Below are 23,225 nucleotides of genomic sequence, written 5' to 3' on the forward strand. Positions count from 1 at the left end.
CACGCAATGCAAGAAGATAAAGGATAAAGGAGATTATTAAGAGAAGAGCCCTACGGGCATCTCCCCCCGGCGAAGTAATATTCCGCGACAGTACCGCCGGGATCAGGGATAGGTGTGGTTGGTTTAAGAGCGGTTAAAGTCCCTCACTTCGGCTTCGGCTGAGTCGGCATGAAGCTTACACCACACACCCTTACACACACACACTTACACCCTCAAACACTTGAGAACAGCAAAAGTTGTTGCTTCTTGAGATGCATTTTGAGCTTGGGGACAACTTTTGCCGTAGCACACATTTGTGGGTCGTTCAAATTTAAAGGTTATACCGCTCGCTGGCTCTTACTCTCTTTTTGGAGTGTTTTATTGTGTTTGGGCTGTCGGAAAACTTTAAATATGGATCTTTATACAAGTCCTGTCCCTCTTTCTCTGTGTGTGTGTGTGTGATATGCTAATTGCCAACTCATTAAAACAGCTTCTTGTTTATGCTTTGGAAAACACCACAAATGTTGGTCTCTCTGCCACACTGTTGTGGAATTTACATGCAACTGTTTCTGCTCTCCAGGACACTCACTCACTCTCTCTCTCCCTCTCTCTCTCTCTGTCTCTTTCTGCACATTCTAATTTAATCATTTGGCTAAAAAATGAGACAGGAACTCTGATGAACCCTTCTGCTTTCTCTATCTCTCTCTCTCTCTGTCTCTGTCTCCCTCTCTGTTGCTCCCTGCATCCTTTTGGGTTTGGTAAATGTGTCTTTTGGCTTGCTTTTTCCTTCTTCTTAATTAAATGCACTTTTGCTGTGGGGACAAATATTATTTTTGCTAAAGACTCGACAAACTGGCTAACTAACCCCCCAGAAAGGCAACCCGCCCTCCCTCTACCAATGCTGTGGGGCGGGGGGAAAACCTCTTTCTCATTCCAGGTAATCCCTCGAAACTTTGCCAACGCACAAAAGCATAAATACCCAAAGGAATCCCCACGCTAGCATTATGTATGCCCAAGTCTTGGCCAAAATACGTCTACACATCGGCCTCCTGGCCCCTTGGCCCGTCATTTGGGCCCTGGTTTAAGTCGTAGCATAATTGTTTTAGAAATTTATGAGTCAAGGACCAACAAGAATTGGGTTAATCACATGTTTTGCTCTCTCGGGATTTTTCTTCTCCACTTCAAGTTCAGGCATCCTAGGCGGGGGCTAATGGCGTGGAGGTGGAGCCCAAATAAAAGGTAAAATTATGATTATCTTGGCCAGGCCTTTGAACCTGTCCCATCCATTGAGGAGGGAATACAACTAGAATATGATACCCTCGATAAAGGGGTTTTATGTGTCCGAGCAGATGTTGGCCAAAAAAGAGAAGGGGATCCCGAAAACTGCCGCAAATTTAGCAAATAACAAATACATTGGTCATCAAAGATACATCTTGAAGGGTATCTAAAACTTCGGCCTCCCAAACACGGTCCATCTCGCTCGATTGCGGCCTCGCCTGTGGCTTTGGTGGCCAGCATCACCCGCACCCCCACCCGCACCGTTGTGGCCAGGAGAGGGACGTGCATAATCGCTGATTAGTGTCTGGGCGTCAGAACAGGAGGCTACCAGGTCTCTGCCAGGTCTGTGGCATCGTACCTCTATTCCACACATCCCGCAGGTCGTTTCGCGCCATAAAATCGCCGCACGCGTCCGACGTGCAGATAGGTTTTGGGGGAGTGTGGCTCCATTGCTTCCACTAATAACCAGTATGCATGTTATCCGCCGAGGGCAGACACCCCTCCCATGCCCCTCCCACGCACCGTCCGCCCACGCATAATGAACTCTGCCGCGAACGCAGGCGCTTAACTTAATTAAAAACTGCATTCGGAGAGAGCCATTCGACCATTGGGGCCGCTTGGGCTCGCTTTGTTTTCAAAATTTCGTAATTGGCAAGTTGTTAAACGGTGTCTGGTTACAGCTCTGGCCCAAAGCAGGCTCAAAATGTTGCCAAGTGGCAAGGAACCTTCACATCCTTTATGCCTTTTCCATTTCCAGGGGAGAATTTTGTGGATGGGGGGCTGGGTGGCTGGGATTGTAATATCAATTACTTGCAAAAATTCATTTGCGTTTGGGCTTTGATATGACGCATAAATTTAATTAAATAAGTTATTATATTTTAATTGGATTTTTGTTATGTAATTTTGTTGACAATTTTCATATTTTCTCTACTGTTTTTTTTGTTTTTTCTGCTCCTGTTTGTTGTGCTCTCATTAAGAGTCGAACAAATACTGATACACTTGCATAATTGTATAATAACAATCGTGTGCGACCTTTGACCGGTGTGACGAAGCCTACAATTTTCTGTAATGCGAGACTTAATTGTTGTTTTTCACTACCCAAAAAGGCAATTGCAACAGTTTGATTTGGGCAAAAGATATTAGCAATTAGCTTGGGCTTGAGAGGGGGGAGAGTGCTCTAAATAGTTGGAGATTCATGATTTCATTAAAATGTATGCCAAAAATCCTACCATGAGTCGTCGTCTGGTCCTCTCCATTTATCAGTGTCCCAGCAGTGTCCGGGAATAAGCATAATTCTAGGAAAATTCCAGACAATCCAAGCCGAGGGATTGTATGCTATACCCTAGAAGTGCTGTGATCTCCATTCGAATGCAGTCTTTAATCTGTTCCATAATCTGTTCCCTTCCACCTTCATATCCCTCGGGAAATGTAAACTTTTTATGTGTGTTTTGTGTCCATAAATTTTATTTTTCAATTTTGGGAAATCCTTTCGTAGTTTTCCCAGTACTTCATTTATCACGTGTTGCTGTTTAACAATTTATGAATCCCTGTCTGAACCACAAACCAACAATCATTTACAAATGCGTTTCGCTTCCCTAAACTCTAAACGCTAAACTCCCTTGCCCACTAAGCCCCCCGCCCTCCCTTCATCCCTTCAGCCATTGATAGAGTATGGGCGTCGCTGTCTGTCTGCGGTTTTCTGCTCTTCACACGCTTTTCTCGCTCTCTTTTTTCTTATTTTATTTTTTCTTTTTTGTTAAATTTTTCCACTTTGCACATTTGCAGAGCAATTAAAATTGATTTATGGCGTCGAGACGGCCTATCCTCACCCACCACCCACCACCCATCAAGAGCACTATGGGCCTCACATATATCCTTGTTTTTTCCGGCGCAGGACTTCCACTTGATATTTGCTGTAGAAAACGCGTGGGAGCCTTTTCGCTCCCTTTCTGTCCCTGTAATTAGGCGAAGTAATTTATTTTTATTACCCCCCATTTTCAGCGTAGGCTAGAAATTTGTCGCTTGTCCTGGCCCACGCGACACTTCAAGGAGGATTTTAATTGGAATTATCTTAAAGCCCGTGTGCCACAGACATTCGGGCAGGTGGCAACGCCTCCTTGTCTGTGTGGTTTGTCCCTTTTTCTCTTTTGTTTCCCTTCTGCCAGTTGGCCAGTTAATTGGTCCTCTCTCTCACCGCTTGTGGGGGGCACCTCAACGAAAGACGGCCCTCATAAGTGATATATAACCACTGACTGTCGGCGAAACTTGACCAAAATTCAAAGGAGACACAAAGTCTTTCGCAAGAAACAAAATTCGTTCGCAGAATCATTAAAAAGTATTAGGGGATGAAAAAGCATGCACAAAAAAGTGTAATTTATGGGGAAATTAAGCGAAACTAATAGGAAAAGCCAAGTGGCAGAGGGAAAACCTGGGATGCAATGGGAGTTTGTCCGTTTTTGACAGCACCTTCCGCTGCCGGCCTGGGATTCTGCACCTCGTTTTATGAAGATGGACACTTGTAATTCATTATGCGAGTCCCCCTCCCCACCCCCGAATCAGCGGAAATGAGTGCCGGGACAACTTTGGTGCCGCACCTCCGGATGGATGCTGCTCCTCTTTTAGCCATGTTAATTTTTCTTCATTTTTAAATTCGTGTTCCAATCTCCTGCCTGTCTGGCTGCCCCTTGCCCCCCAGCTCTCCGCCTTCGTGCTTCTTCCGTCTCTTATTTCTTGTCAAGTTTCAGACAAAGTTGCACTCGTTAGAGTCCGTTTTGGTAGAATGGCTTCGGTAATTGCTCCACCAATTCGAACAGTGTGTGGCAGGGACCTCTGGCGGTATTTTGGGGAAAGATTGGAAACCACATTTCAATGAGGTGAAGAGCTTCTTTGGGTAAAAGAAGCTTTGTAGAAGCTTCAAGGCTTTCATCTTGGGACTCCTAATTCAGGAGAACAATTTCAACAATTTTAAAAGCTTTACAGCTTGAAAGCGCTCGACAGAGAAGAGTGTCAGCAAAAGCTTTACAATTTTAGGAATGTATATCTCTAAAGCGTTTAGCTCTTCTTGAATCCTTCAGGCATCTAAAAAGTATTATTCTCAGTCAACGATAACGAAAACCTTTCAGCCATAACATAATAAAGTTCTGAAAGCCTTTTTTAATGCAAATATATTGAATGTTAAAGCTTTAAAGCTGCGATAAAGAGAGCACAGCTTTTGCCTTAGAATCAAACTCTTTTGAAGCTTATTCCAGAGCAGACTTGCCACAAAATCCTAGCCGAAGTCTGATCCACTTCCACTTCGTGCCTGAAGCTTTACCAAACGCTTTTTCGGCTCGCTGCGACGTGCGCTGTTTACGAACGAAAGGAGAGAGTCGTGTAGCCGCCGCCGTCGTCAGCCTCCAAAGCCCCCCCTAAAGAGCCCTAAAGCTGATGTGGACCATGTGGAGCCAAGCATCAAAGCTTCTGTGGCTCTCTTTCGCTGCCGCTGCCGCTGCCTGCTTCGGCTGCTGATGCTGCTCCCACGATGCCGCCTGCCAGAGGCACAGCTTGTTTTGGTGTCAGTTCGAAACTCTGTGGTAAAGTGTTCGGTTGTTGTGTATTTGGCTGTCGAGCGCAGTGCGCCCCGCACTCTATCCGTTTCTTCTCTCTGCCTGTCTCCATCTTGCCACTCGCTCGCACACAGTGACAATTGCTGTTGTGGCAAGGAGGACCGCCTAAAAGCGTGGAGAGCCTTGTTGCTGGCCACATTCGAGGAGGAGGACATCGGTGCGTATGCGTATTTATTATTTTAGGTACGATTCATCGATTCACGGCTGAGTGGGGGCTCCCCTGCTGCTGTGGCGTCGGTGGCGGAGGCGGAGGCGGAGGCCGAGGCGAAGGTGGCCTCTGTAGGTCAGTGTTATAACGATTGTCACAGTTTGTCTGTCTGTGGCTTACTTTTGTGCCCCACGCTTTTGCATTTTCCCCCCCAGCAGTATTCACGGGATTCCCCTTCCATTGTGTGTGTGTCTCTCTCTCTCTCTCCTTCTCCCTCTCTCTCTGTGAACGTTTGCAATTTGTTGCAAAGATTGTTGCTGCCAGCCTCCTGTACCTTTTAGCCTTATTTACATGTGATAGTGTCCGGGAGAAGCGAACGAGCTGCGAGATGCGATTCCCTCAAAGGGAGACACTGTGCCCTGTTCCCTCTGCTGCCTTCTGCCTGCTTCCGGCCGTTGTGCTAATTGCAATGCCGAACATTCCTCAATTTGCATGTGGAATGAATGTTGAATGAAAATTTAATGCTACAATCTTTAGAGGAGAAATCCCTACGCATTCTAGGGTCCAGTCTGTTGTCCTTCGCTTCCCTTGGAGTCCTTGTGGGGCGATGGGGCAATAATTTTGCTGTTCAATTAGGTTTCGGTGCAACAAGGAGTCAAGTTTTGGCCTCTTTTACGACTACAATAAACATAAAAGTTATCCCCAGTGCCACACACGCACACAACAGAGCAATAAAATACAATCTCACAGCCTATTGCTGCCACTCTGCCACGTGTGTGTGTGCGTGTGGCATAATAAGTTTTGATTTGCTTTTATTCGAGGGCTTTTCCAAGGGGTGGGGGACGAAGGCCTACCTTCTTGACACCTCAATGGACACAGGGCACGCACACAGCGGAGAGACAGACAAAAAGAACGGCTCGGAGAAGGAGCCAAATGGAAATGTTCGATTCGGAAAAGCGTCAACGCGTTTTGTTTATTTATCATTCACTTTGCCCAAAGGAATGAAATAAAAGCCTCGTCCGTTTTCTCGGAATTCTTGTCTTTGGATTCCAATCTCGAAGTAAAAGCTGCCTGTCATCAACATAATGACGGCACAAACACACACAGCCTGAATAGGTTCCCCTCTCTCTCTGTGTGTGTGTGTGTGTGTGTGTGCTGACCTGCCCTTTTCGGATTTGTGGTGCGGGTGCTCCAGTCTTCATGCCCTTTGCCCTGGCATTCCTTTGGTGCCACTCGAAATGTACTGCCTACTTTTTGGGGCGCGACAGGTGCCTCTCATGACGCCGCACTTTATCTGCTGTCAGTGCGAGGTACAGTCACGCCACAGAGTATTCCCAGAGAGCTTTACCACGTTAAATGAGCATTCAGCAATTGGATCAGAGCCGAATCGAACTGTTTTTTGCGACCCATTCGACTGAAAATTGTTATGGGGAAACTGCAGGCGCTCACAAAACATAAATCAATTGTGGCAACTGGGATTCTATTAAATGCTACTTTTTTTGCACTGATGTAACACCATTGAGTGGCGTTCAAAAATTTGCAAATTGTCTTCCGTTCTACACGCACACACACACACACACACACACACGCCACCAGCATTAGCGTCGGAGGGATCGTGCCGCTCATGGTAGTGAATCCCAAGGCGTGGGATGCCACCACTAGGTTCGGCGCCACTATAATGCGGGAACTACGGAGAGCAGAGAGGGAAAGGAAAGTTTCGGAGGAGTAAGGAGGGACGGCTGTGCGAAGCAATGCTTTGCGGCCGTACCGCATAGCTACGCCACATTACCCCACCAACAAACCACAGACCCAGACCCTCACAACTAGTTGCTAACCTTATATAAGTACTAGTATTAAAGCAGAATAAAAGTAATTGAATACAAAAAACACACACACACACAAGCGAACAACAATAGATTGTTTTCGTGTGCTGTACAAATATTTGTTAACCATAAACAATGGTAAATGAAAAATCCAAACGAATGCACACACACACACACATACATCCTTTGTTTTGTAAAAACAGGGTTTCTTTTGTGTATACCCTTAATCGTCGCAGGGGGAACTCTTTTTTTCCGCTCTTTTTGCGAGGATAATGGGTATCCTTGCGCCGAAACGTTGTCGAGCTACAGCATACTCTCTGGTTTTCTCCATGGAATGCTGATAAAAGTGCGCTTTCGGGCGATCACACAGAAAAACTGTCAATATTTGTATTGATTTATGGCCAGGCCGGGGGCCAGGGGCCAGGGGCCGCATCCAACTCTGGTCCCTGTATTGCTGGTTTGGGGCACAGAACTATTTTGACTGCCACAATGGACACAATTTGTCACCGCTGAAAGGGGGAAACGGGGAAGAGGAATGGGAGACCAGAGACCCAACTGCCTGCAATTCAATTTAACGTTTTGGCAAATTGTTGCCATTTTAAAATATGAAACAAGCGGAGCGAAACGGAGAATTGAGATCGCCAAAGAGGAAGACTAGAAATGGGAAAAAACATTTATTTCCCCAGCCAGAAAATCGTTGCAGCAGACAGAGAGACAGATCGGACAAAGCAGGAATATGAACAGGAGAACGCCCATCAATATTAGATGAGGGCAGTGGCGGAGTCCCGTCAAAGGAAAGCCTCTGTAGATACAGGACACAAAGAAGGGACTTCCTCCTTGTGGCGCCGAAACTTTTGAGTCTATCTCCACACCTACGGGCGGTGAAAAGCCAGACTGTCGGACTGGCAAATTGTTTGGTGTTTGAGAGCCGCAGCCGCAGAAGACTTGACAGGTCGCCAAAAACTTAACGCCAGTCAGGAGCGGCATCAGGGAGAGAGAGAGAGAGGAAGTGCCAAGAGAATGATAAGCATAAGGCGTCAGATGAGGAAGGATGAGCAGCCAAAGCTACTTTTTGAGAACTTTGACTTGCCGCCAACTTCGGAGCGCAACAAAAACAAAAATGGTAGACTCTTACTTAATCCGGTTTGCAGTTTGCATCGTCTCGGGGTGGGGGGAGAAGTGCATCGAAAGGACCTTTGGCCTCGCCTCGCCTTTGGCTTATGAAAAGAGATGCAGTTTATACGGAGAAGAAAATGTGGAATTATAGTGGAGTTTATGGTGGGAAACTATCATTATATAAAGAACCACAGAGGAAATGCAAGGATCAGAGAAGAAAGAGTTGATAGGACTAGATATTGTTCAGAAAGAGAGGATATCTTTAGATAGGGAGATACATGAATACCGGAGGAGACAGTGCCGCTTTGATGCCCCTGATTATACATATATTAAGGCTTGAATACATTATGGAGCTTCTCATTAAAAATAGAGACAGCAACCGCCAGGGGAGACGATCCATGGACACCGCCTTTCCCCCTTCGAGTGAGTGGCCCTCATCGTAGAGTCCTCATCAATTGCCACTTAACCGAAAACCCAACAAAGAGAAGGGAAATGCGCTCGATTTCCCCACTGGCTTAATGAGGCACGGCAGGGGCACCGACTCTGCCCCCGCCCCTGCCCAAACCCTCCTGTCCCTGGACTTGAGCGTAAACGTGAAGGCTCCATTAATTATGCAATATTCGGACGGGGCCGAAAAAACACAGAGAAACTCGGCGAAACTGGGCGACGTTTTGCCACACATTTCCACCACTTGGCAGGTCGTAAAGGAAAAGCGGAACTGGGCTGGAGGTGGGGGTGCACACAATTTTCATTTCCCCATTGATTTTTCCAGTGCATCATTAAAATTGCATTTAACACTGACGGCTGTGGCGCCTACTCCACCTCCTCCTGCTGAAATATACCATAAGAATTGTTCTTAATTAATTGTTTTATGCGGTGGCCATACCATTGTGAACGACGACCCATAACCATTGCCATGGCCATGGCCGGGGCTCCACACAACCGGCATGGGGCCCATTCCCGGACACTGCTGCGGTCAACCGGCATTTTCCACTCGTATTATTGACGGTTGCAGCCGGTGCTTCCTGCTCAGAAATGGCACTCCTCGACGGTTTTTTTGACTTCCCCTCTAATTAATGAAATGCAAATATTTGCATCCCCCCAAAAGCTCCAAAAGGAGCAAAAAGTTAACGTAAATTAAAAAACTTCTACCCCCCGTACCTCCTTCATATATATGTATGTATGTATATTATTATTTGAAAAAGCACTCATTTTTTGTTTGACCTTTTTCTATATTTGCAGAAATCTGTAAAAGCATCGGCGGCAGAGCCATCCACTCTGTCAGGAGGCGTCGCATCCCCGGCGGCTTCGGGTCCTAGAGATGCAATCTATATCGACGATGATAGCATTGAGGGCTCTGGCGGACGTGGAGGGGTAAGTTCCCACAAACATATAAATTAGTTAATTAAATTTGCATTCTGCCCCGAAAGTTTTCCATGTTAATACTGCGATTCCATGGCCAGGGAAGTTGGCGTGGCAGAGGGAAAGGGTAGCAAGGGTCCACGTCCACTCTTCCACTCGTCTACTCTTAAACTCCTTTCTTAAACTTCCGCATAACTTTTATGCTTACTTTTGTGTTCAGATTTTGTTCATGAAAGTTGAAGATGAAAGTGGAATACTTATACCCAGTGCTCAAAGAGTACTCAGGGCTATATGCGAGAGAGAGAGAGAGAGATGTGTGGTATGGAACCAGCCAGGATATTGGGCGATGGGTGGAATAGCTTAGCTTTATAATCTGCTTAAAAGCCAACAACCAACCACAAAATAATACTCCTTATCTACAGTTGGGGAATATAAACTGATAAATACATACAGTGGCTGGCACAGGTGGATACATGTTCATCGCTTTTCAGCTTAAACGCCTGTAAATGCATCATGTTCTCCAATTGGTTAAAATCAATGGAACAATGAAGAAAGAATATTATTATTTTCATATTTTGGAAGACAAATGTGTCTTCCCCACATCCGAGATCAGTTTCCAGCAAGACGGTAGCCCGACGCACACGGCTAAATTCGTGAAAAATCGTCCTAATAATCCAGTGGCCTGCTCAATAGCCCAGATCTAAATCCCATTGAAAATCGATGGGCTCTGTTTAAAAAAACATTGGAAAACCCCGAATCTGCACCAAAGGGATTGGATAAGTTTTTGGGCAAGCACTTACAAAATTTAGTCGAGAGTATGCCAAAACTTATTCGGAATATGATAAAAGCTAAGGCCCTTTGGAGCAAGTAAAAAAATTGGAAACGTGCAAAGGTGGATGCACTTTGTTTGAACAAATTAAAATCTCTTGAGGAAAAGGATCTCTTTGAACTGAAATTATTGTCTTTTTTCATTCTCACTAAATTAAATAAACTATGAAAAAAAAATCACAAGGATTGATGCATTTTGAAAGGTTTTACAGGCGTTTATGTGGATGCACTGCAAAGCCCCAATAGGAGGCTCCCTTGAGAGTGGTATCAATAGTATCAATGTGGATCGTAATTGCGATACATACGATGAGAAAGGCAGCTGGCAATGGAGACGGGCTACCATCACTCACTTTTGTACACGTTTTCACACTTTTCACTCACACCGCAACAGGTTTCGATTGCCCATCCATTGGATTGGTGGGGGGGGGGGGGGGTCGAAAGGCAGCTTATCTAAATTGTGGTGTCCAGGAGTTCCTGGCGATGCATGCGGCAGGCATTGTGCTCTGGCTCTTAGGCTGCGTTTCGACTCAATTTTTGAGCGGATTAAACGCTTGGGCACCCATAATGCTTATTGAAATATGCCTGCAATCTGCCTGGCTACTAGGTCTATCCAGTGCCACAAAAGACGCACAGTGGGGTCTTTGGCCATTTCAGCTGGCTAAATTGGTAGCTTTCGATCAAAACAAGATACTTTCGGGAAACATAGAGCTTTTGAAAGGAAAGTCTGCACAAGAACACGGTGGCTTCGACGTCTAGACGCTTCACAATATTGTGTCAAAGTTGAACTTTGTTCCGGTGCATATTTGTCCTTTAAAAAATATATTTAAAAAAAAAGTAAAGTTCTTAAACTTTTGAGTTAATTTTTCCCAATTTTAGACCCTATGTACTTTTATATTATTTGTATAATTATTGTTTAGCCCACGTGTAGGTTGGTCACACTAATCAGCGTGCAGCAGGCGTTGCGGAGGCGCCACTCCTCCGCCCCACGCAGATGTGTGGCTTGGGCTTGGGCTTGGGCAGCCATAAATGCAATATACTCGTATATTTCCTCACTATGCCCCCAATAAGGGGGGGATACAGCAGCAAGGGGATTATTGGCCTGGCGACATAGGATGTGCAACCACTCCGGCATAATGCGCTCCTTCAGGCAATAGGTTGGACACACCTGTGACAAAAGTCAGTTTCAAATTAGACATCAAAGTGGCAAGACGTGGCAAGATGTGGCAAGAGAAAAAAGAAAAATAAGTTCCAAATAAAAATCATTAAAATATTTAAGACCGGACTAATTTTAATAGCCGTCTAGGGCTCTAGGCTCTGTCCAATCATTCACATGTACGTTCGCACTGTACTTTCAGCTTGACCAGGGGGTAGTGGGGTAACGGCAAGACCCGTGTACTATGCAAAATATGTGGGCCACTCGCGCGTACAGTGACTGCCAAACAGGACACACGCGCACACACGCACAAACACAGGACGCGTCAATTGTTGGGCGAATACTTTTGATTTGCTTTTAGCACACAGGCCATACACTTCCGCTCTGGCGCTCCCCCTCTCACGCTCTTTCACGCTGCCACTCCTCCTACCTTCCAAGCTTCTGCTCTTCACAACAAAAAAAAAAGAAGAAAAACTAATTAAAATGCGTTGTGGCTGCTGCTGCTGCAAAAACAGAACAAAAAGCGCAGAAATAAACATAGCAAAGTTTAATTAAATTCTTTGGGTTTTTTTTTCACTTTTTGTATACCCGATACTCAAAATGAGTATTGGGGTATATTAGATTTGTGGTAAAAGTGGATGTGTGTAACGTCCAGAAGGAATCGTTTCCGACCCCATAAAGTATATATATTCTTGATCAGCATCAATAGCCGAGTCGATTGAGCCATGTCTGTCTGTCCGTCTGTCCGTCCGTCCGTCTGTCCGTCTGTCCGTCCCCTTCAGCGCCTAGTGCTCAAAGACTATAAGAGCCAGAGCAACGATGTTTTGGATACAGACTTCTGTGATATGTCACTGCTACAAGAATATTTCAAAACTTTGCCCCGCCCACTTCCGCCCCCACAAAGGGCGAAAATCTGTGGCAGCCACAATTTCGACGATACAAGAAAACTAAAAACGCAGAATCGTAGAAGATGACTATATCTTCTAGAGTGCAAAATCTGAACCAGATCGTATAATTATTATAGCCAGAATCAAGAAAACAATTTCATTCTTTCTCGCTCTGTCTCTCTCTAACACACAGGTTTCATGGTCGGTTTTGCCAATTGCAAAATATGAGTTCAAGGATCTCAGAACCTATAAGAGCCAGAGCAACCAAATTTGGTATCCACACTCCTGTGATATCGGACCTCGACCGTTTCGTGTCCAAATTTCGCCACACCCCCTTCCGCCCCCGCAAAGGACGAAAATCTGGGGCATCCAAAAATATCAGAGACTATTAAGGCTAGAGTAGCCAAATTTGGTATCCGCACTTCTGTTAGATCTCACTATAAAACGTTTATCTCAGAATTTCGCCCCACCCCCTTTCGCCCCCACAAAGGACGAAAATCTGTTGCATCACAATATTGCACATTCGAGAAACCTAAAAACGCAGAATTATAAATAATTACCATATCTATCTATCTATCTATTGCTGAATCTGGATCAGATCGGATCATTTTTGTAGCCAAAAGCAAGAAATCAATTTGCAGTGGCTACGCAGCGCCCGACGTCACGCTCAGACTGATTTTCTGTCTCTCTCGCACGCATTCTTTGTCGTGTCGTTTAATATTAGCGGCGTCTGCCAGAGGAGAGCCATACTGACTAAGTATCGGGTATAAATGTAGAGTTGCGGTGTCCGCAGCAGCGTTTTTTTTGTATACCCTGGCAAAGGGCGTATGAGGATGTTTGAAGAGAAGGAGTCCAGGACTCTATAGAGTATATGATAGGGTCTCTTGACCTCTAGAGCTTAAACCTTATGATGTGTAGGATTTTGGCAGGCAAAAATCTTTCATTTCTGAAGATAGTCCAGTTAAATCCAGAGATTTCATATGAATTGTGTCATACGGATAGCTCTGCCTGCGGAGGAATGGCTTTTACCAGGGTGTCCAGGGCCTCGGCTTGCCTTTATCTTTGAGACTTGTCCCTTGTTTCACTTGCCGCTTCTTGGTTTCCGATTTCTTCTCTCTTTTGCTGCGTGAATTTTAATTGAAGATACTCTCCTCTTCGCCGCTCTGCCGCTTGTGAAAAAATGGAAGAGAGGGGGATGGCTGCGGACGGCGAAACTTTTCGCGGAATTCAATCAGGGGTCGCCTGGTCGCATACTTTATCGGGTAACTGTGACTAGATCAACAAGCGGACAAAGCTATTGGCTTTCGGCATTAATTTTGCATGTCCATGGCAGGTCCGCCAGAAGTGCGACAGGGATAGCAAGAGAGAGAGCGAAAGCGAGAGGGGGGGTCTAAATTGTCATGCCAGGGGGCCAGGAAGGGGAGGATGGAAAAATATGGAAATAATAAATAAAATCCCTCCAAGCGAGTTTTTTTCTCTCACTCTCTCTCTCTGTCCCTTTCGCACTGTGGCATTTTCTAATTTCCCCTTTGCCGCCCTTTCCGTTCCGTTCCGTTATGTTCCGCTTTTTGCACCATTTCCGCTGCGGTGTTACTGGCCAAGGCCTGCTCTTGGCATGTGCTATGGATTTCCTCCGTCCTCCTGTCTCCCGTCTCCCATTCCTGCCTTTGCTCCCTTCATGGCCGAGCGAATTTGTTGGCATTTTCATGTTTTTATGCAACTGACAAACGTAGAGACGTCGTCTCTCAGTCTCTCATGTGCTGAATGTTCTTTTACGCTTCTCCGGCAAAAACAAACAGAAAAGGGTTTTGGGACCCAAACCCAGGAAAATGCAATTTATTATGTGCTCCGTTGATCTCCACAGCTCCCGACTGGCTCTTTAAAGCCTTCCTTCTAAACTCCCCTTGAAGAGGTTACATTATTGTGTTATTAATGGATCCATCCACGGTTTCTTTCGCCGAAATATGATGAATTCTTTGCGTTGTGATTGTAATATGTCATTCCATCCGGAGTCTCTGGGCTAATCAACGCTGCATATGATTAATGATCTATCATTTCTCTGCGATTCGGTCAGGAGGGGGCAGTGGGGAGTGGTTAAAGCCTCTCTATGGAAGTCTGTAAGTCAAATTTTGGGGGACGTGTCAGCGGGATAATGAGCTTTTGTTGTGTCTCCACATATGCAAACATCTGCATCTGATGTTGGATTTTCCTGCCTCCCTTATTCCCCGTTCTTCAGGGGTTCCGCTGTGGCTTCGTTTGTGCACGCAGGCAACAGCTCAGATCAGCAGCACAGAGCCGGGCATGTGCACGCTGCATGCCCCATCCGGGCAGCTGGTCTGTGGCTTGTCCTAGGTCTTTGTTGATTAATAACGTGCACATAGCGCACGTGTTCCTGTGGATGGCTGAGCGAGGCAAAGCCATTTTGCATGCCACACGCACAAAAGAACATCGAAACGAGAGTAAGCCTCTGCATTGGTATGCGCAAGGTACATCAGATGGAAATGTGTGGCTGCCAGATCCTGCGGTGTGTGGTAGGCTTGTGCCTTGACATTAAATTAACATCCACTGACATGGGGCCCTTACTGCCTTGATTTTAGAGGGCAGATGGTGTGCCCTGCGAGGCGACAATCCAGTGATGGAATCCAGTGCATTCCCTTGACATCCCTGATGGTTGTTCTCCTTTCAAATGTGCCTTAACCTTTGGTTACTTCTATTACAATTGGCATAACAGGCACTCATCTATCTCATCATCTAACCTTTGGTTACTTCTATTACAATTGGCATAACAGGCACTCATCTATCTCTCCCTCTATCTGGTTCGAATCTATAGTTGCTCCTTGAGTCTCCACTAGAGAGTATCCGTATCCCGACAACAGAAAAGACCCCCCCCCCCCCCCCGAACTTTTCCGAAGCCAAGCGAAAAGTCATTGTCAAAGTTGAGCGGCAGTGCGGGAGAGGGCTGTGGCGTTGGCTGTGGCGATGGCTGTGGCAATGGCAATGGCTACGATGATGATGGGGGCGTTGTCGCCATTTTGTTTTCTCTGTTTGTTTCTGATGTTTTGCGCATTGTATTGCGAGAAACTGGTGGGGCAGAGCCACGGGGCTCTCCCCCCTTCACGCATGCATAATTTATGCCAATAAATTCGCTTAACTTTACGACAATTTGTAGCTGCAAACTCTGCCATAAAATTCACTAGCTTTAAAGTGGAGTTAAGGGAGAGAAGGAGGGAGGGAGGGATGAAAAGCGAGCACCCCTCCTCCCACGGGAGAAGTATCTTTGATGTTGTGGATGCATAAATTTCAACGATTATCCAGAAATTTGATTACTGTTTCCCACCCTCTCCTCCTCATCTCCTCTCCCTGTGTGTGCTTGCCACTCTGCTGCCCTGCTCTTCGATTGTTATTGTTAAGGGGATGTGCTTCAATTAGTGCAACGTTTTGTGGCATAACAGCACTCGAAGCACTCCTGGACCCCGAAACGAGAGCTCAAATTGCACGAACCTGCCCAGTGGGGCAGGTCTTGCGGCGATGGCGAGGGCGAGGGCGGGGGCACGCTTTGAATTGCAAATGTTGGGGCTGGCACTGGCAGGATAGATGGAGGGATCGCTTCAATTATGTAGCACTGCCGTCTTGGGTCTGGCGACTGGGACTGGGAGGATGGGGCGCCTTGAAGGAAGTCTGTTGCCTGCTGCAATTTAAAAGAAATGTCTACAGCTTTGCAGCATGAAAAACCCAAAGACTCTCTCTCTCTCTCGCACTCGCACTGCCATTTGTCTTTTGTCAGGCATCTCAGGGGCTGCGGCTGTGGCTCCACGTAGCAATTTGACTTGTAACCGCACACTTGAGTGTTGCCTGCTTTTAGGCGCAACGTGAGGCAAGTTTGTTGAACCTGACAGACGCTCTTCTTTTCTGCTGCTGCTGCGTCCTGGGTCAAGCAACTTCCACTTCCATGAATAATTCAGCATTTTCTATCCCTACTTCCCTCTGTTTCCGTTACTGTTTCCGTTTCTCGTACTCTACTCTGTCCTTTGCTGCCACACCATCATCTTCTTGTTTATCTGCCTCTTCTGCGACTGTTTCTCCTCTTTTAGGGGCGTGGTTCTGCCACTGCTGCCAGGTTAATTACATTTGCTCGTGCCTCGTGAATCGCTAGACAGCCAGCGTTGATGGCATTTGTGTGCAGCTGTGGCAAGTGTGGCAGCTGTGGCGACTGTGTGGCGACTGTGTGGCAAGTGGACCTTCTTTGTTGCCCCTCAATTTGAGTACGGTCACAAGGATGTGTGCGAGAGACGGCGAGGAGCGGCTTGAGGACTCGGCTGAGCACCGAACATGTCATGCATATTTATTTTGATTGCATTGCTGTGCTTCGTGTGGCATGCCCCATTGTCCTCGATCAATCAGCGTGCTATTTGCTTGATTAAATGTGCAATAACTGCGGAACAGTCCTCCAATAGACTCTAATTGCTCCAAGACCCGCCGAAGTATTCCAGCAGCTCCTCCTCCTCCTCCTGCGGAGGGCGGGGGTGTATCTGATTTAGCATTTAACCAACACTAATGAGGCGCTCTTGTTGCTGTTACTGTTATAGAAACAGAAGCATAAACCGGTGGCAGAACCTTCCAAAATGGAGCCTTCCTTTCGGTCTTTCCCCTTTCTGGTGCTCTCGTGCACCCTTCCCACCGCAGAGAGTCTTCACTTTGCAGCGGGTGATCGGCCAAGAGCTCAACCATTGCTAGATCAGCCATTTCTCCTGGTATTTCCTCTTTCCAAGAGCTTTCTGGAGCTCTTTGCAACTTTTCGTCCTCTCTATCGCCTCGCTGAGCGCATTTCCATGGCTTGGGAATCGGCTTATGCCACATGCCCCGCATCCTCCATCCCAACAATTATGTGCAGCTCATCGCACCCCCCGCCCCCCCTGACTGTTCCTCCTTCTCTTCTGGCTTGCTCTGCTTTGGATTTTCTCACTGGCTTTCTAAGCTGTTTGCAATTGACTGAGCAAGAACTGTTGGGGCCACGCCCACAAGCATTGTCACCCACGAGTTGCGTTACATTTTTAAGAAGGATCAACAGCACTCCCCGGTTGAAGGGGAGCGGCAGCCGGTTAAGCCAAAGCTATAGATGTGGCAGATGCACGTCACTCACGCCAAAGTGCTCTGACAGAAGAAGCAGGAGGGGGGGGGGGGGGGGGGGGGACTCTCAGTGCTCCCTTAAACTTCATCACACACTAAGATGCTGGATGCAGCCCCCTCGCTCCGTGCCACATCCCGCTGCAGCCCGCAATTAAAATGCAAAAACTTTAGCGATGGTGGCAGGGGCTGTGTGGCCTGGGGGGCGCGCCTTTAGCTGCAGTTTACGTCGGAAAATGAATGAAAATGTTGACTTATTAGCTGCAAAGTGTTCCCAGGCAGCTGAAAATTACTTGAGGGACCTCGTAGCAGCCACACTCCCCGGCAGATACCCTGCGCTATGAGGGGTATATGGGGCTAGTCGCGAGTAAAGGATCGGCTAAACAGATTTCGCAATTAGCATAAGTAACGGGGAGAAACCGCAGCCGCAGAAGCAGGAAAAAGTCGACATCAAAACTCATTGCCCTTAAAAATTAAAATTATTATTTACGACAAAAGGGAGGGCCAGGGGCAGGGGCAGGAACACAGATTTACTTGTTTCCGCTGGTAATTTAGTGCCTGGCTAATGCTGATGCGCCCCTCTCCTGCCTCCCGCCTCCTGCCACCGCTCGGTATTTAATTTATTTGTGCGGCAAAAAGCGGTAAAAAAGAAATGGAAATGGCAAAAGGACCAAAAAAAAGCGAAGGAAAACCTGGGTGCGGTTATTGATTTTCCCGTTGGCTGATGAGTCGGAACTGGTGGATCTGTTCGAGCGTGGAGCAGTAGCCCCCTCCCGATTACGTTAGGAATGGGGAGGTGGAAGAGGAAGACGATGATGATGATGATGATGCGGTGGCCAAGGAACCTTCGTTGCGTTTTGTTGCGTTGGCAAATTTGAGTTTTTTTCCATGGATACGCCACGGTGGGTGAGAATCTCTAAGAGACAAGACCGGCCCGTACCAGTCAACGAACTGGACTACCCCTTCGGGGCTTCCCAGCTAAACTCACCACCACGCACACCTCATTCCCCGCGGGATCACCGCAAAGTATTACTTCGCGGGGATGGGTTGCCTTTCGCATCTTCTCAGATCGCTCTGGATGGCTATTAGGTTGTTGCTAACGCGCTGCCAGTTCTCGTCGGACTCCGTCATGAACGCCATTAGCTCCTCTGGTCGTGGGAAATACTCTGCACTTGAGCGGTACCTCGTGCAGTGGTAGATCACATGCTCCGGATCCTCGCTCTCATTCGAACACTCAGGACACTCGGGAGTATCCTCGTGTTTGAATCTATGCAGATACTTCCTGTATCCTCAGTGACCCGTCAGGAATTGGGTGAGGTGGTAGTTCATCTCTCCGCTTCTCCGCCCTATCCATGACTCAATGTCCGGGATTAGTCTATGGGTCCACCGTCCATTTGTGGCCGTGTCCCATCTTGCCTGCCATTTTTCTATCGACGCCCGCCTTTCCGACGCACGGATGGTCTCTAGCGATGCATTAGTTCGCATCCCTGCGCGCGCTTCATATACATGCGTCATCTCGAGCGCAAGTATATCCACCGGTATCATGGCCGCGAGGACCAGGGCTGCGTTATCCGCCCCCGTCCTATATCCAGACACTACTCGAAGAGCGCAGAGCCGATATGGCACTGACATCTTTCTTTTTAGACTCATGTTGCCGGATAGGGTTGAAGACCACACCGGCGCAGCGTACAGTAGGATCGAGGCCACTACTCTCGCCAGGAGTAAGCGTCGACCTGCCTTGGGTCCACCAATATTGGGGAGCATCCTTGCGAGTGCTGCCTGCATCCGGGAGGCTTTTTGACTCACGTATTCGATGTGGGCCCGGTAGTTCAATCGGTTATCCAGCATCACGCCTAGGTACCGGATTGACTCCTGCGACTTAATAGTCGCATTACCCACGCGAAACGTCGCGTACTCCACCTTCTTCCGACTCGTGATGAGTACAGCCTCCGTTTTGTGGCCAGCCAGGTCCAATCCCGCGTTTTCCATCCAGTTGGATACGATCCGGATTGCCTCGTTGGCCGTCGCCTCGACATCTCGGAGCTCTTTGGCTACCACGACCAGGGCGAGATCGTCAGCGAAACCGACAAGCGTGCATCCCTGCGGGAGCTGGAGTCTCAGGACGTCGCCGTACATTATGTTCCACAGTAGAGGTCCTAAGACTGATCCCTGTGGAACTCCGGCTGTCACCCTGTAGAGCTTTGGTCCCTCCTCCGTCTCGTACCTCAGTACCCTACCCGACAGGTAGCTGGCTATTATCCGAAGCAGGTAGGTGGGAACTCCAATTCTCCCGAGCGCCTCGTTTATCCGAGACCAGTTCGCTGAGTTAAACGAGTTACGGATATCCAGGGTCACCACCGCGCAGTACTCCTTTGTGCCAAATCTCCATCTTATTCCCTCGATCGCTCTGGATGCAATGTCGGTGACTGCCTTGATGGCGTCGACCGTTGATTTGGCCTTCCGGAATCCGTACTGGGACTCCGATAAGGCCTCCTTCTCCTGGATCACAACTTGCAGTCGGTTGTAGACGATTCTCTCCAGGGTTTTGCCGACCGTATCCAGCAAACATATTGGGCGGTATCCTGATGGTTCCTCCGGGGACTTATTTCCTTTGGGTAGAAGTATTAGCCGCTGCACTTTCCACTGCTCTGGAAACACTCCTTCCCGTAGGCATTTGTTGAACGTGTCAACAAATACTTCTGGTCTGGTGGTTGCTCCAAGCTTCAATGCCTTGTTTGGGATACCGTCCGGTCCTGGTGCCTTTTTATCCCCAATTCTCCTGGTAGCCGCTATCACCTCCTCAACAGAAATATGTTGCCACAGCTCGGAGTCTTGGCTCGAGACGCTCTCCTCCCTATACGGGTGCTGTGGGAATAGGGCCTCCACGATGCTACGAAGCAGGATCGGGCAGGTCACTTCCGGTGTTGACTGGCTCCTTATCCTCTTGGTGACGACCTTATATGCCGTCCCCCAAGGGTTGACGTCAGCCTCCTCGCATATCTGCCTGAAGCAGGCTGACTTGCTCTCCTTTATGGCACGTTTAAGGGCTCTTTTCGCTGATAGGAGTTCCTCTCCCCTGGTTTCGAACTCAGGCCGACCTCGTGCTCTCTGGTAGCACCGTCTTGCTCGTAGGCAGGCTTTCCTTAGCTGGCTAACCTCCGCATTCCACCAGTAACAGGGCGCTCCTCTTTTGCAAGGCTTCCTTCTTGGCATTGCCACATCACATACCTCCTCCATGAGCTTCGCCAGTTTCTGAGCCAGGCCCTCTGCCGTTTCTCGCGCAGGGCTCCAGCTGGCGTTGCGCAGATATTCCGTGAAGGTTTCCACATCCAGGTGGTCGCCCTTCCATTTAGGTCTGGTAATTTTGGCTAGCTGTCTTTTCGTTGCTGCTCCGCATTCGAAGTGGATCGCCTGGTGGTCGCTGAACGTAAACTCCTCGCTTACTCTCCACGTAGATCCCCTAGGGAGTGAGACGCTCATGAAGGTTAGGTCGATAATGGACCCTCGACCCGCCTTGAAGTAGGTTAGCTTCCTGCCATCGTTTGCGAGTATTACGTCCAAGTACGCAAATTCCTCGAGCAGACACGTGCCTCTGGCGTTGGTTTCCTTACTGCCCCACTCTACGGACCACGCATTAAAGTCTCCCGCTCTTATTACGGGGGCTTGGAAGCGCGCTAGGTCCCAGCTCGGCGGGGCATAGCAGCTATAGAAGGTTACCTCTCTAAGCCTCGCTCTAACAAATCCTTCGTTGGCTGCGCATATCTCCTGGGGGTGGATTTGTACGGCCCAGATGGCCGCCTTGCCGCAACTGCTGCTGGTCCAACCGCTTCCTGGTATCGCCCTGAATGGCTCGCAGATGAGCACGACTTCGGTATTCCTCTCCCTGACTGCTTGTCTCAGGAGAGACTGAGCAGCTTCGCAATGGTTTAAGTTCAGCTGAGTACACCTCATGCTGATCTTTTAGTCAGGGCGTTCCTAAACAGGGGGCATCTACCGCTGCCGGCCACGTGCTTCCAGTCTGCGCTCGTTCCCTTGCATGTGGTTCCAGGCTACAGTCCTTTGCCAGGTGGTTCTCCTTTCCACATCTTCTACACAGCTTGGACCTATCGACTTTGCTACTGCACTGTCGTGCCATATGCCCAAACTCGAGACATCTGAAGCATTTGGTGACGCTGATTCGCTCACGCAGTCTGCATCTTACCCAGCCTACTTTTAGGACTCCTATTTTCAGAGCCTTTTGAGCGCTCTCCGCTGCCAGCCTGATTGTGGCCGTCTGGGTTCCGCCGTATGCCTTTCTCAGCTGGATGCCATCCGCAGACAGCTCCGCCAATTCCACCTGGCTTCTCAGAGCTTCGCATATATCCGCCGTGGTGGTTATTTCGTCCAGGTCCTTGCACTCTACGGTCACCCGGTGCGACAGGCTACGGACTTCTGCGTGCTCTTTCAGCGTATTGGCTACCAGGCTTTTAAACGTCTCCGTCTCTTCTCCCGACTTGTTGAGCTGTAGCAGTAGCTCTCCTTTTTGGGTCCTCCTAATCCTGGCGACCGCATCACCAAGTCCACGCAGGGTTTCGTCCGTCCTAACCTTGCGCAGTATCTCTGCATAGGTCTTTTCACCTTTGGTGGCAATGACGATGGCGTCTGGTCGCGTCTTGTCCGCGAGCGCTCCAGTCGGCTTTTGCGGCCTCTTCCTTCTGCGCCGGTTGGTCACCGTCAGAAATGGGGTCTCCTCCGGCTCCTTTCTCTCCCTTTCAGCGTCGGCGTCCTTTTCAACTGCTACTCCTGGTGTGGTCTGGACCTCGACCGCTGCCTTGGTCCTCTTTGTCCGGGGTGTTGGTGCACCTGCAGCCTGTTTCCTCTTAGGCTCCGGGAGAGGTCTGAAAATCGGTGACGTCTGAGAGGACTGGTGGGTCCTGATCACCGCCTTAGCTCCTTCGTCGTGCAGCTGGATAGCAACCAGCTCATACAGCACCCTTATGCTCTCGATCGAGTCCCGCATGGGTTGGTGTATGGATCGCCTCTTGCCATCCTCGAGCATCTCCACTAGCTGCGTGATCTCTCGTCCTAGATCGCGCAGCGCTGTGCTGCCCTGAGCTTTTTGGTGTTGCTCCGGGCCAGGGAGGGCCGGCAGCGGGGCGTCGGTCCGCTCACCAGTTGGCGTTCTCGCCATTTTTTTGCTTTTATTGACGCCTTCTGAGTCGTTCGTCGTTATGGGTGTGATATTTTTACTCATTTAGTTGGGTCCCAACTCGTAAGCCGCTGTCCTTGTCTGTTGTACAGTCACGTTATGATCCCATGGTTGTCTATGCAAGCAGGGAGGCCATGCGAGGGTTGACTCCCGCCTCATACGACAAGCTGTGACATGCTGTGGTGGTATTCTACTGCCCGCTCACCACACGGTTGATGTGTGTGTGTGTGTGTGTGTTTTTTTTTTTTTTTTTTTTTTTTTTTTTTTTATTGGGAAAACAATTTATGATTATAAAATAACAATTATGGCTGGGAAGGGGGGGGTCCGCTCCCGCGGGACTGCCGCTAGGCATTACTTCGCGATGCGGGCTGTGGGGTCATCCTTCTGGCTTAGTTTGTCCGGCTTCGCTCCAGCCTGCGCAGCTCCTTGATCACGCTTGCTGCCATGTAGGCGACCGCGTTCCAAGATTGCTCATCGGCTAGCATCTGGTCGGTGAGGGTGTCCACACTCACTTCTGCAAGCGTCTCCCCTAGCCTCGTTCGTTCTTGCGAGAAGCGGGGGCATACAAAGAAGACGTGCTCTGCATCCTCGTCGACTCCAGGCCCGCAGCAGCAGCAATACGGGTCGTCAGCATGCCTAAAGCGATGCAGGTACTGCTGGAAGCCGCCATGCCCCGTCAGCAGTTGGCCCAAATAATGGTCCATTTGGCCGTGCCTTCTTCGCAGCCATGGGCT

The 23,225-nt window shown here is 48.5% G+C and overlaps 1 protein-coding gene across 7 annotated transcripts in view; it reads left to right on the top strand.

Annotated features, from left to right (window-relative positions):
* Positions 1 to 23,225, top strand: part of LOC117192172 (syndecan-like) — a 155,825-nt gene that overhangs the window by 111,697 nt on the left and 20,903 nt on the right. For all 7 annotated transcript variants that reach the window (XM_033396825.1, XM_033396826.1, XM_033396830.1 and 4 more), the window contains exon 2: positions 9,192 to 9,323. In XM_033396825.1, coding sequence (XP_033252716.1) covers positions 9,192 to 9,323 — 132 coding nt within the window. The remainder of the gene's footprint in view (positions 1 to 9,191; positions 9,324 to 23,225) is intronic.

Source organism: Drosophila miranda (genome assembly GCF_003369915.1).
Source record: "Drosophila miranda strain MSH22 chromosome Y unlocalized genomic scaffold, D.miranda_PacBio2.1 Contig_Y2_pilon, whole genome shotgun sequence".
Classification (NCBI taxonomy): domain Eukaryota; kingdom Metazoa; phylum Arthropoda; class Insecta; order Diptera; family Drosophilidae; genus Drosophila; species Drosophila miranda.